General features: G+C 42.5%; 1 protein-coding gene across 1 annotated transcript; it reads left to right on the forward strand.

Annotated features, from left to right (window-relative positions):
* Nucleotides 1-2,140: 2,140 nt before the first annotated feature.
* LOC135175601 (CD99 antigen-like protein 2) lies at nt 2,141-14,048 on the forward strand. Its single transcript, XM_064143932.1, has 9 exons — nt 2,141-2,549; nt 5,895-5,936; nt 6,221-6,277; nt 8,941-8,976; nt 9,938-10,003; nt 10,905-10,961; nt 11,584-11,622; nt 11,864-11,983; nt 13,404-14,048. The coding sequence occupies exons 1-9, from the start codon at nt 2,141-2,143 to the stop codon at nt 13,418-13,420; spliced, it is 843 nt and encodes a 280-aa protein (XP_064000002.1). The 3' UTR covers nt 13,421-14,048.
* The last annotated feature ends 846 nt before the right edge of the window (nt 14,049-14,894 follow it).

Here is a 14,894-nt window from a genome sequence, read left to right on the forward strand (position 1 = left end):
GCCTTCTTTATTTGCTCTCTTGCATGTTAAGCATCCAAGCAGAAAAAGTGTATGAAATGCCCTGATCAACCACTTTGACGTGGCAGTATTACTAATCCTCTTGGAAGCAATTCTGCTTATGGGCTACTGTGACTCCAGGGCATACATGATTCATTATACAACAGAATTTCTGACACAAATACAACTTGATGTTAAGTTATTGAAGACCTAAAGGTAGAGCAACAATCAAAGATACTCTGTGAGCAACAGAAAGAAGTGTGACAGCTCTCTGGCCTCCCACATGGTCTTATCTCCCTTCATTGCCTACAAATTCCCATCTGAGGAAAAGGTGGATTAGCCAGATGGTACTTAAGCAGAGAGTGGTCACTCAGAGAGCTCAACATAGCTGGTGCTTGTGCCATACTACAGGCTTAGGAACACTCACACAGGTCTCTTGTTTAAGCCTATCTTACGTAATGTGACGTATCCTGATGCTCTCAGACCGACTGACTAAAAAGGGCTGGCAGCTTGACCAAGCACACAGCGACAGAGGGAAGGTTTGGTTGAACAGCCCATGCTGTGGCTTAAGCTCCACTTCCTTGTGACACAAAGCTGGATTTCAGTAAGGTGAGCAGCCACAGGGTGCTGCTTCATCAGAGGTCCCACCTCTTTGTCAGGCTGTAATTGTACAGTGCACATCAGCAGCTTCTGCACTTGCTCTGAAGCAAACTGTTGAAGATGATAGATGTTTTATTAGAAGCATCAGGGTGCATCACATCATAAACAGCAGCTACCTTTGAACAGCTGTTGTTCTTCCACAGCAAAGCCAATGCCACAGAACCAGGAGATTTTCTTTCATGTTTGATGAGACCATGCTGCACAGGCCTAAAGTAGTACTTTAACAGAACACCTTATTTACTGGCAATTATTTAAATGTGCTCTTTTATGAATAAGTAAGAGAGACCTTTTCATTTCCCTTGAATGCAAACTGTAAACAGAAGAAGCCTAGAGAAAAGCATGAAGCCAATAATCAGGTCCATATGCTGTTGCCTGCAGACTAGGACCTAGATCTTAATTACAGATTTCAAAGCATACTCCTTTTCCACCCCAACACCAAGAGGTTGCAATGGCAATTGTTGTTTATGGAATGAATGGGCTACGATCGAGGGGGGAAAAAAACCCAGGTACAGTAATCTCATCAGGAAATATGGATGGTGAGGATATTACAGCAAAGAAAGTATACCCACTCATTGACATTTTGTCCCAAGTGTCCAGTCTGGGCTGTAAACCTTTATGCTCTCCCATTTTTTCCTACGTGAGTAATTTCCTTTAAGCAAACTTAATTGTTCCCTGAATAAAGTTGGGCTGGTAAATGCAGACGTTCTGAATCTCATACCTAGCAGATCATATCCTGTTTTCTCGTTATAAGGGGACTGTATAATAATCATCAATTATGTATGCAAAGAATCACTTACTGTTTCAGCCACAGAAGTCATAAAATGTGTCCCAGGAGTGGTTTGTTCCCTTTCAGAACAGTTGTATTCTCACTGGCCAATCACCCACTCCTTTCTCAGTCTCTGCCAGCTTCGTGTTTTAAACTCATTGAGTGCCATTGCAAAGCTCATACAGGATGGCCAAAGGATCAGGCCCAGCCAGCAGGGGTTTAGGAAGGGCAGGTCCTGCCTGACCAACCTGAGCTCCTTTTATGCTCAGGTTCCTGCCTGGTGAGTGTGGGGCAGGCTGTGGATGGAGTCTGCCTGGACTGCAGCAAAGCCTCTGACACCATCTGCCACAAGCAGCTCCTGGCACAGCTGGCAGCTCCTGCCTTGGACAGATTCACTCTGTGCTAGGTCAAGAACTGGCTGGAGGGCTGGGCCCAGAGAGTGGTGGTGATTGGTGCCACGTAGAGGACAGGGAGGCGATTCAAGACAGCCAGCATGGCTTTACTAGGGGCAAATCCTGCCTGACCAAGTCAGTGACTTTGCATGATCGAGTGACTATTTCAGTGGATAAGGGACAACTTAGACATGTGATCTATCTGGATTTCTGCAAGGCCTTTGACACAGCTCCCCACAACATCCTCCTTGCCAAGTTGGAGAGATATAGATTTGATGGATGGACTGCTCAGTGGATAAGGAATGGGCTGGATGGTCACATCCAGATGGTAGTGCTCAATGGTTTCAAGTCCAGATGGAGAGCAGTGACAAGTGGTGTTCCTCAGAGGTCAGTACTGGGACCAGTGCTGTTCAATGTTTTTATCAGTGATACAGACAGTGGGATGGAGTGCACCATCAGCAAGTTTGCAGATGACACCAAGCTGAGTGGAGCTGTTGATATGCCAGAGAGATGGGATGTCACCCAGAGGGACCTGGACAAGCTGGAGAGGTGGGCCCAAGCGAACCTCATGAGGTTCAACAAGAGCAAGTGCAGGTTCCTACACCTGGGCCAGAACAATCCTCACATGACATCAATACAGACTGGGGTGACGATCACCTCATCAATGAAGATGAGGTGGCTGAAAGCTGCCCTGTGGACAAGACTTGGGGTTGCTGATGGACAAGAAGCTGGACGTGAGTGTGCGCTTGAAGCCCAGAAGGCAAATCACACCCTGGGCTGCATCAAAAGATGCACTGCCAGCAGATCTAGAGAGGTGATTCTGCCACTTCACTCTGCTCTGGTGAGACTTCACCTGGAGTAGTGTGTCCAGATCTGGAGCCCTCAATACAGGAAGGACATGGACCTGACGGAGTAGGTCCAGAGGAGGGGCATGAAAATTACGAGGAGTTGAAGGACCTCGGCTATAAAGACAAGCTGAGGGAGCTGGGGTTGTTCAGCCTGGAGAAGGCTCCAAGGAAAACTAATGCTGACCTTTCAGTACCTGAAGGGAGCCTACAAGAATGATGGAGAGAGACTTTACAAAGATCTATATTGATAGGACCAGAGGCAATGGCTTCAAACTAGAGAAGAGCAGAATTAGATTGGATGTTAGGAACAGGTTCCTTACTATGAGGGTGGTGGAACATGGAACAGGTTGCCTGGGGAGGTGGCTGGGGCCCCATCACTGAAGATATTCAAAGCAAGGCTCAACAGGGCTCTGGACAACCTGATCTAGTGGAGGATGACTGCAGGGAGTTTGGACTAGGTGACCTTCAGAGGTCCCTTCAAGCCTGGACCATTCTATGATTCTATTCCAATATTTTTATTTCTATGTAAAGCCAGAAGTGGTCCCAGAAGAAAGACTAGAAATGGTGCCAAGAAATTTTGCCAAGTGAAAGGCAATAATGACTGTAATAACTCTGAGATAATACCTCCTGCATAGCGAAATGTCTTCATAGCTTCATCCAGGTTAAAAGCAAAAAAAACCCCAAACAAACCAAAACAAACGGCACAAAACAACCCCAAAAAACCCACACAAAAACCTTCACTCAAATAAAATCTCTCAAAGGAATAAAGCCATTTTCTAACCACTAAAATATCTTTCATTCTCATTTTCATCAGTGTATTTCCAGCTGGAAGGTGGTACAATAAAAGAGACAATTTTTAGATGTGGAAAATGGATTTTTTCCAGTCTGTTCTGTGAAGCTTGACTAATTTATTTCCTTTGTCATTCATCTTTAGAGCTCTCTGAAATGACTGCAGCTCCTATTGAGCCAAACCTTCTCCAAGCCTCTAATGTGTTTTTGCTCTTAGACCCACCATTTTGGAGATGAAGTCTGGGCTGTTCAGCTATTTAACCACCTGCTGTGCTCCCAAATTAGAATCTTAAAATGATGAGGTGCAGCCACAGAAATGGTAATAAGCATTTGAAATTCTGCTCCACAAAATGTTACTCCTTGATGTTATTATCTGAGGAAGTCAGGATGGAAGCTCAAGCAATCTTTCCAGTTTGTGGGAATATCATTTACCATGCTGCACCTATAGAATCATAGAATCAGCCAGGTTGGAAGAGACCTCCAAGATCATCCAGGCCAACCTAGCACCCAGCCCTAGGCAGTCAACCAGACCATAGCACTAAGTGCCTCATCCAGTCTGTTCTTGAACACCTCCAGGGATGGTGACTCCACCACCTCCCTGGGCAGCCCATTCCAATGCCAATCACTCTCTCTGGGAAGAACTTCCTCCTAACATCCAGCCTAGACCTCCCCTGGCACAACTTATATGTCCACATACAATCTGTCCACCTGCCAAGGTCTATATTTACCTAGCCAAAGAGATTTCAGTGCAGATTCCTGTCTTCTTCTCAATCAGTCATTCTGTGTTGGTGTCTATTTCATTACTTGGTTTATCATTAAAAAGGATTTAAAAACTCTGACCAATTTCTGCAGGGGCTTTTCAGGCTTCCTTTATTTCCCCTCTTCTTAGGGTTTCTGTTGTCTTCTATTTCTTCCTTGCTGTCTCACAACACCACCTCTTTGACCATCATTTTAGTAACAGCTCAGACCTACAGCAGGAGAGGGAAGTGTCAGTATTACCCAGAAGAAGAGCACATAGAATCACAGAATGGTTTGGGTTGGAGGGGACCTCCAAAGGCACAGATGAGGAGGCTTACTCAGTGGAGCTCAGTAAGACATTTCTGCTTAGGGAACCCATGGCACGACTTTTCGAGTGTTTGTGCAAGCTGATCTTATATTTGGTGTTCAAACAGAAGGACAGTGAATTTCAGTCTGGAGGAAAATGAATGCATGCACAGTCTGCAAAGAGGCATTTCATGAAGGCTTCTTATTAAAAGGAAAGTGGCAGACTGTACAGACTGCAAAGTAAATCTGACATGAATAACTACATTTGTTCAGTCTAAAGTCTTGTGTTTCAAGTTACACATTTTAAACATTTTCCAGCTTCATTTACCTGTTAACTTCAAAGGTTTGGATGCTAATTGCTCTGCTGTGACATTTTTGGATTCGGTGATCATAAAGGTCTTTTCCAACTAAAACAACTACATGATTTAATGACATCATAGAATCAGCCAGGTTGGAAGAGACCTCCAAGCTCAGCCAGTCCAACCTAGCACCCAGCCCTAGCCAGTCAACCAGACCATGGCACTAAGTGCCTCAGCCAGGCTTTGCTTCAACACCTCCAGGCACAGTGACTCCACCACCTCCCTGGGCAGCCCATTCCAATGCCAATCACTCTCTCTGCCAACAACTTCCTCCTAACATCCAGCCTAGACCTCCCCTGGCACAACTTGAGGCTGTGTCCCCTTCTTCTGTTGCTGGTTGTCTGGCAGAAGAGACCAACCCCCACCTGGCTACAACCTCCCTGCAGGCAATTGTAGACAGCAATGAGCTCTGCCCTGAGCCTCCTCTTCTGCAGGCTGCACACCCCCAGCTCCCTCAGCCTCTCCTCATAGGGTTTGTGTTCCAGGCCCTTCACCTAACACAGAATGGAGAAGGTTCTTATCTCCCCTTTCAGATTTTTTTAAGTTACAGCAGATACTAAATCAGGTAAAAATATCTTTGCACCCTTTATTGCTGGCACATGTCACAGAAAGAATGATTCATGTTACAGGAGATCATAAGGCAGGCTTGCCAGTAAAGCACCTCACTGAAGCTCAGCTAGTAAAACAAAAATGAAGATATTAAAAAATCTCATCTGATGAGTCTGGTTTGCAAATCCTGTGCTGAATGGTACCCTCAGCCATCTCCTGGCAATAGCCCTTGTGCCCTCTAAACAGGCGACCTGTGTTCTTCAAAGCCCTCTTTGCACAGTAGCTGCATCTGGATAACAGGAGAGAGAGGACTTGCTTTGCACTACCTGAACAAACAGCTTCTTTGAATTAAGTGAGTCCATCTTGCATGGTGTTCAGGACTACCTGGTACGGGAACAACGGCTGACACACTGCTCTGTCTGCTCCTATCTGGAGCATTGAAACCTGCTCTCTGACTCATTTTCTTTCCTTCTTTCACCTTCCTTTCTAGGTCAACATGACTTTGATTTAGCTGATGCACTTGATCATCCAGGTAGGTAAATCTCCTATCATTATTCTGCTGTCCTTTAGACCCATAATAAATCCTAAGTGCTTTTCCTGGAGGACCAGGATATGAAGTGGATAGGCTTAAGTTAAAGACACAGAAATGAAAAATGCTAGACTTCAATGTTTCAATTTTCTTTAACAACATTTTAAAAGCTTTAAAAAGATAGATCCCTTCAGTTTTAGCTTCCACAACTTTTTTTCTGTCATGGTATGTAAAGACTTACTGAATGCAGCTGTTGTTGTTTATTGGGATCTCATTGTGTTCCACAGATGACATCATTACCAGGAAGCCTACAGTCATCAGAAAACCAACAAGACCTGGTTTGAGTGAGTATTGAAGCCAAAAGGCCATAACTGATTTTAGACATAGAGAAACTGTGCCCCATGAGATTCTCAACTGTATTTGGTAGTGTACAGTGTCCGAGATGTTTTTGTGAGTAGTGCCTGTCTTTTGCATGTAAAATGTTTGGGTTTTTTTGACAGTTATCAATTACATGTTATACTGCTTCCAGTATGGCTTCAGAGAGAGGGTGACTGGTCTCCTCTGATGGCATTTTATTTCCTGAAGACCTTCTTCACACTCCTGCAGCCTGTACTGAACTCTCTGGGGAATATAGCAAAGAGTAACTGCTGCTTAGAACGGGTAACTGTTCCTCCACTTCCACCTCACCCCCTAGGCTTTTCACAGACATATTCTTGATGCTTGATAACAGACTTGGAAGAAAAATAAAAAGCATGTCTGGGGGTGGTTCATAATACCCTAAATGTGGGCTTATTCTCACCCTAACATAGATTTTTCAAGTAGGTTACTTGACTCGTGCTCCAGAATATTCTGTCACTCACGTTTAAAGGTAACCAAAGGATGCCACTGTCTACAATGAAGCTGCCTCAGCCAGGTGAAAGGGATTTGATTTTTAGGGAACTCTAAATTTGTGAGAGATACAACAGTCAGATGATTATCTTCTCTACCTGAATCAACTTTGCTAATCCTTGAGGATGAAGAAATCCATGTTGTTCAGAACACTCTGGAATCTCTTTCACCATGTCACCATGGAAGAGGATTGCAGGGACTTTAAAAGCACCTAATGTTTTTTTTAATGCTACATAGCAATGCTAGACTTGGAAACATGCAGAAAGATGATGAAGTATGTCCTAGCATTTGCCTGATCCTTTATACCCTTTAGGAGGCATCAGTTTTTATGAAGAGGTCCTTTGCCTCTCAGTCTTGCATACTTCAGCATCTCTGAACCCTAGTCCATGTTGCTAGCCACTGCCTGGTTTTGCTTGTTTGGGGTACACAGATTGTGTCTACAGCCTATTTCCTGGTAAGTGAGCAGGACAATAATGGAATAGGTGACATGCTGCAACCTTTGATTCTAAAGAGACCTTTTCCTTTTCTTCCTCTGACAAGTCATCTGAGCTGTCACCTTAAGGGAACCCAGGCTTGCTGGTACTGACAGAAAGAACACATTCCTCAATTTTACTGCTGAGAACAGTGACCTTTCTTGTCTGTTCTTTTGTCTGCTCTTACTTTTGGTCCCTAAACACACAGATATTTCCATTCCTATTTCATTCATACCAACTTTAGCGCTTCTGCAACAAATGCATGAACCCTCAAGAGCGGAACCCTTCATTTTACCTAAATTCATCTCGAATCCAGTTTGCATTTTATTGCTTCTTACAGTGTTAGCATTTGACAGGTAATGGAGTTTTTGAAATACATCTCTCTGCTGGCTAGACACAGAAAAGATCAACACTCAGTGAGAACAAATGAAGTCATATAGTACGAATGTAATTATTTTCCTGCCAGGTTTCCTGGTGACATCAAAGTATTTCTGAGTTGTTGCACAAATGAGCCTAGGTATCATGCAGCAGCAGATTTTCACACTCTCTGGTTGCAAAGGACACAAACAGGCAGAGTTCTGCACAGTGATGCATTTGATCTTCTTGGGTATCTGAAATTCTGACACAACAAAAATGGAAAAAAAAAAGTAATTACATCCCTATTTTATTTTCCTTGGCAACAAACATCAGGATCAAAATCCAGTAGGATTTCTTGCCTCTTGTCTCCTGTCTTCATTCTAGCACTGCACAGGTACAAGGAGAAAGAAATGGACTCTTGGAGTTAGGACATCTTCTGCCTATTACTCAGTGACCATCAATCCTTACACACCCTAAAATGTCACCCACACAGTCATATTCACACCTGCACATTGGAAATGGAGATCCTCTTGTTTATGAGTCTTGGATGATATTGGATGGAAAATTCCATCCCAGGTACAGTGACACCTATGCACAGTGCCAGGGGAAAGCTGATAGCTTGTTGACAGAGCACATAACATGCACATGCATACATTTCCTTAAGAACCCCAGCAAAAGGAAACCAGACTGCCACCCAACCTCAGAAATGTACCTATGATTACTTGAAGCAAAAGATGTCATGTTGCCATGACCTTCAAATGAATTAGTTAATTCAATTCTCCCTCCCCAATTAGGTTTATTATTCATTATTTTATTAGGTTTATTACTTTCCAGCACTTATTCTTAAAATGGATATTCAATTGTTGAAGTTCAACAAATTAGACTTGAGCACAGCATGCATGTACCAGTTTTAACCACTGACATAAATGTTAATAAACAGGTATATTTTAAATATATATATATATATTTATATCCTGTCATAGCTAATTTTATTTATGTACATAAAAATGTATCAGAAAAGTATTGATCTTGATTCTGTCATGAGGTTTACTCTGAACTTATTTAAAGTAGGAATGTATCTTTCATATTTTGAGTGGAAAATACTGTATCATTTGACAGTTATTGTTTGGGCAAATATTAAATCTGCCTAGAGCTCTCAATTTGTGGGATTGACCCCAAAAAATGTCTATCAAATAGTGTTGTACATTTCATGCTAACACTAACATCACTTTCCCCTCAACAGTTCTGTGTAACTCACATCTCTGCATCTTCCTCCTTTTCGTTTTCAGACAATGATCTGCATTTAGGAGATGCTCTTGGTGGGGGTGAGTTCTCTCTTCAAATATAATAATTAGGGGTTTCAATAGTCTTTTTCTAAAGTATGCTTAATTTGTGAAGAAATGTCAAGACTGGAGGAGGAACTATAGCAATAAGAGTCATTACAACTTGTCCATATGTAGCCCTTCAGCCAGAGGCCATCACACAGAGCGAGGACAGCAGAATGGTCTGTGTCTGGTTGCCAGCTATGACAATTTGTCAGCTGCCCTACCTGTATGAACAGAAGTCAGCTGTGTTTTACATTACCATGCCAGGCTATCACAACCATGGGTGTGGAAAGGATGTACTGCCCATTCAGCCATGATGGTGGCCTCTGAAGACAACAGGTGACAGCAGTAGTTCTTTCAACTACCAAAAATGAATCTGCCTAAGATTAGGAATTATGGTAGCGGTGGATAGAGAAAGGTATGAATTTGGCCAAACATCAGCACAAAGTCCTAAACAACAAAGCTGAAGTCTGAGTGCATTCTGCATTGTTCAAAAGTAGAAAATTCATCATGTGTTAGGATAATTCAGCATCTGTTAGATGAAACTAATCTGCAGATCTGCAGGCCTGCTGAGGACACAGAGATAACCTGCTACCTCCTACCCAGCCCAGAACATCAGCTTCTCTGTTGGCTCTGCATAGCTGCATCACTGGTACCTAGAGAAACACACAGTGCTTCCCACCTGTGAGCATCAGATGATATTTGTACTTGCTAGAAATACATCAAATATTGTCCTGCAACTTTCTTGTCAATTCTTCTCTTAATTTTGATGTTTTTGGGTCACTTTCTAATTAGTTTTAGTACCTAACTATTTGCTGATATATTGCCTGAGATTTCTTAACTAGTGAAAAGTTCAGCAGAGGACAAATTAGAAATAGGTATAAAACCTCAGATTATCATATTTTTTATTTAAAGCTCTCAGTTGCCTGTCCAATCATCTAATGATATTAATTATCAATAGGTGACACTCCAAGGAAGCCTTTATACCCCCCTCTTCCACCACGACCAGGAAGCTATGGTAATTCTGGTAAGAATATTTTCTCCTAAGAAGGTCTAGCACTACGAGCAGTTCAAAGCAGATGTTTTGAATTCTTTATTCATACAATCATAGAATTATAGAATCAACCAGCTTGGAAGAGACCCCCAAGATCATCCAGTCTCTTATTTACTCTCTGTTTCTCTGTCCTCTTTGGTAGTCACTGTTCCTGACCCAGTGCTGGGACAGATCCTAGTAATACAAAGATTTTCTGCCTGCACAAAATGTGGGATGTGGACTGTGAAGTGGCATGAGATTAACACTCATTTGCCTTTTCATTTTGAGTATGTACACACTGAACCATGCTAGGGTTCAAATTTCACACGTAGCCAGATGTTATGCCTATGTTCAGATCCATAGTGAGATATGCACCTGAGATGGCTCTGGTACATACAACAGGTGGGACTGGGGAGATCAGTGCAAGCCTGTGCTGTTATTGAGTGTGGTGCCAGATAGACATTTATACAAAGTCTAAGTGGCACATCTACTCCAGCTGCTACCATGTACACCATATTTACTTCCTGCATGACTGTAGTAGACAGTTTCTTCTGGAATCCTTCCTGGAAAGAACCCACTGCCCCTGAAACAGCTGAGATTTGAGGTGTCCATGTTATATAAAGATTTGTGCTACTGAGAGCCCAGATTCACATGTCTCACAGGTGCCAATACAGATGCAGTATGGGCAGACACTACACGTTTCAGTACTGCAGTTCCCCGCTGAACTTGAATAGATGACCATTCAGTGAAAGACAGCTGAGCCATCTGCCATATCAGCACTGGTATCTCAAAGGTCCCTCACCTCTCCATAGAACACTGCAAAAGGACTAGGCAAGAGAGGGATTGGCGTTGTTCAGAAAAGCTTGCAACAGAAATCCTCATCTTTACCTTGCAGGAGGTTTTGTTGACTCAGATCTCCTTGATGGGAAGGATTTACCACCTCACATAGCAGGTAGTATTTGCCAACTCTCCTTGCATCTTCTCTCTAACACTTGTAACTTAGGGGTGACTTACCTTACTTTATCTAGAATCTATTTGTCACTGGAGGTATGGGGCAACAGTTGTCTCTTTTCATTTACATTAGTTATCCTTCTCCACAGCTTTTAGCCTGAACTTCAAACTTGAAACACATTCCTATACATCTTTTATCATTCAGATCCCTGCAGGATTTGTCTCTGAATTCAGCTGGGGTTCTCCCAGAGCAAGGAGCTTTTGCCAAGAACTGAAAGTAGAGGGCCTGGGCCTATGATCTTGGCTTAAGTTAGTGATAAATCATCATATTGTCTGACAGAATACACTGGCTTCCCACTGCCTGGGAAATCAGCTTGATGTAGACTGCTAAGTATCATCCTTAGTTTAGAAGATAATAATCTTCTCCAAAACCAAGTGTCAGGAGGATGGACAATTATTTCACCATCCACCTCAGCTGTCAGTCAGGACTAGAAGGGGAGATCCTTGCTCCCAGTCCTGCTGAGCTGCTCCGTTTGGCTTTCTATACAAAATCACACTTGGAGTAGAGACTTTGTTCTCAGAACAAGTTGAAAACCATGATAAATTTTCACCCTCTATTTCAGGGCAAGAGGAGCATAATTTCAATCAGGGAGGAAATGCAGGTAAGTGACTAATTTATTCTATAACTTCTTTCCCATCAATAGCAAGAAAATGATAGTTATAAATGTACTACATATACTAAATTAGGTGTAAGACCTCATCTTCAGAACAGTTGTAATGTCTTAATGACTTTCTAGTTTTTAACCAAACATATCTCATAGTTTGTCAAAAGCAATCAGAGAATGTGCCCAAGTCAAACCATTTCAATGCCTCTAACAAAAACCTTTCTCTCTTTCCCCCCAGATTCAGGATTAGTAGCTGGAGTTACATCTCCTATAATTTCTGCTTTTGTAATATTAGTTGTAGGATCAATAGCAGCCTACTCTGCTTACAAGAACAAGAAGCTTTGTTTCAAACCACAAGGTAAGACTAAATTGGTTCCCCAGTTTCAGAAGCGACAATGCTGAAGTAAATGGGCATGTTACAATCTCAGTGGGAGCAGAAACAGGCCAGGGATGAGGGCACTTGGAAATCTCATCCTAAACAACCTTACTGGTCTATAAGTGATACTGGTCATTAATATGCTTAATCAAGAAGCTTAGTAACCTGTAACATCCCCAGCAGATGGATATACATCACTTGACGAAGGAAATGGCATGATAGGAAGTCTCTGCCATCAGAGAGGTGAGGGACCATAATGGCTCTGCCTGCATGGCCCAGATCAACCTCACCCGGGGCACCCCAGGTCCCCTCTAGCTTGTGTGTGCCTCCTGCCCTGGTCGGTACCACATGTGAGAGCCTGACTTTCTACTGTCTGAAACAATGGTCCTGATAGACAAGGCAACGGCTTTTGATGGCTCTCAATGACCTCCTTTCTGGAGCTGCTGGCCAGAGCTGTTCCTGGCAGACAGTTTAACAATGGGAAGAGATAAGTTGCTCATAGGTGGAATTCTGAGTTTTCCTTGCTCTAAACCACTGCCAGTGTGCCATGGAAAGGCCTGTGATAGGTATTACACTGCAGGGGCTGCATGCAAATCAGCAGAGAATTTTTGACTCTAACATAGCCTCCCCACTGTCTGGAGGTTGGCTCTGGAAACTGGCCCAGGACACCTGTCCTGAGCCCAAATGGCTGGCTGGGTTTCCCAGCTTGACCTTGGCGCAGACTGGTTGCTTTGTCTTCATCTGATGGCAGCTGGGCATCCACGGGGCCCATTTGCCATCACTGCACCTTCCACTGGGGAGTCTTGGGAACCCCTGTGGCTGTCCTCAGCTCCTAGCTCCTCAGGAACAGATCAGCCATAACCCTTAGCTGCCATCAGTCAATTTAAACTTCTACCTTGCATTAATTAGTCCATAATGAGACTAATGACTAAGACACTAGGGAAATGCAAGAGGTGTGTGGAGAAGCTTCACAGGCATTTCTGAGATATCTGGGATCTGCCAGCACTTCACAAAGCCCCAGCCTGGGGGTGCAGTGGCAGCCTCCAGGGTGGTTGCTCCTGCTCAGGTGCTGGGTTAAGGTTTGGGAAGGGCTATAGAGGGGAGATCCAGCTGGAGCATGGCCTAGGACGCCATTGAGGCTGTGGAGGCTACTTGTTCCCTCAAGGTCCCAATGGTCACTTATTTTCCTCTGTTTCTATGGCCAGGGTGTAACCAAAGCATTAGGTCACTGATCCCACAGCCCTCTGGAAATGGGGAGACAAACAGGAAAGTCTATCTATTAATCACTGGAGACAGAAGGTTCCCACCTGCTGTCTCATAGAACTGGAGCAAATAAAGACCAGAAAATACAACAGAGGGCATTCGTGGTGGAAATACTGAATGTACAACCTTCATTTTCCAGGTCGAGCTACAGTGTAAACCACTGAAAGGAGAGCTGCGCTCTGATCACAGGCTCCTTTGGTTGGTGCCATTTGACAAACAGATCTAACAGTTTGTTGGTTTTTTGTATTTCACAAGTCTGACAAGTCTTGCTCTAGTGAACATTTTGTTGAGACAGTGCAGTCGTGCTCCCTGTTACCTGACATCACTCTTGTACCTCGAGCTTTACGCCAAAGATGTGCTTAAAGCATCGGTGGATTGCACTGAAATATTCAACTGGCATGCATAAAGGTTTGATATTAGTTTAAAAAGCAAAGAAACCAAGATTAAATATGAGCTAAAACCAGAAAGATTTTGGTTTGAGAGAACAATTTTCCTGTTGTCAAAATTAGCTAGAACACTTAATCCTTCTGATAGAATAGGAATGACTGCCGTTTCCATTTGCACATGTTGGGTTTCTTTACTGTATTTCTGCATTGCCTATGTTTAAGGGAGACTCAAGGCTGTATAAAAGATTAAAAATATTACTGCTTTTACTTTGTGTTTATGTCTGAATTCTAGGAAAGTGAAGGGTGCTATAGATGGAAAATCAATACTTCATTTTAAAATAGAGCATGAAGAATGTGTGGATTGACAAACCACTGTTTAATAAAAATGAGAAGGAACACATGCTGGTATTTATTCATTCATTTATTACTGGAATGGTGTTTAGCTCTTCTCAGGAACAGGGACTTGATGTAAATTTTATTTTCCTTCTTGAAAACTCAGGCCTTGTTCTAGGAGCTTTTGAAGACATTTATCATCATTTCTGGAAAAGGAAAATAGGCACAAAGCTTTCAGAATGACTTAGAATGAATCTGTGATAATTTGTTCCGTAAAATCTGTGTCACATCACATTTTAAACCATAGAGATGCAGAGGTATCATTGATGTAGTTTTACTCACAAGGCTTTTTCATCCTTTCCTCATTTCTGATCAGCCTTGCTGTACTAACAGATGCCCTTATGCAGACAATTCTATCAAGAAAGCATAACACTTCTCCAGTTTCTCTGTCTTCATTTAACTAATCAGATCAAAACACCAGTAAATGAATAAAATAGAGATGAAAGATGGAAAAATGAATAATTTAGTGACATCATTTTGCAATGCAGTCATTTTAGCTAATTCTTCAAAACACAGAGGGAATCTGAGTATTTTTCTCTTCATCTTATACACGAAGGATGCTTTTTCTTACTGAAATTCCACATATGTGGAGGTAAACATGATTTTGTGTTCATTCAATTACTGAGAGAAAGGCAATCTGATCAAGCATTGTTCTCATAAGATATAATACTATCCTATCTGAATTATATTTGAAATGGATATATATCAGTTACTGAGATGACTACAAACTTAATTTTCATCCTGAAAGTAAGGAATTACAATGTACATCTGTTTAAATATGGAAACACCTTGACAGCACAGTAACAACCACCTTTGTAGCTGTCCATGTCAATTTATGAATGAGAATATAA

This window comes from Pogoniulus pusillus, chromosome 5 (genome assembly GCF_015220805.1).
Source record: "Pogoniulus pusillus isolate bPogPus1 chromosome 5, bPogPus1.pri, whole genome shotgun sequence".
In the NCBI taxonomy this organism is placed as follows: Eukaryota; Metazoa; Chordata; class Aves; order Piciformes; family Lybiidae; genus Pogoniulus; species Pogoniulus pusillus.

Coding starts and splice junctions, on each gene's coding strand:
- LOC135175601 (XM_064143932.1), top strand. CDS start 2,141: ATGGTAGTGCTCAATGGTTTCAAGTCCAGATGGAGAGCAGTGACAAGT. Junction 5,937..6,220: donor TGATGCACTTGATCATCCAG/GTAGGTAAATCT, acceptor TGTGTTCCACAG/ATGACATCATTACCAGGAAG. Junction 8,977..9,937: donor AGGAGATGCTCTTGGTGGGG/GTGAGTTCTCTC, acceptor AATTATCAATAG/GTGACACTCCAAGGAAGCCT.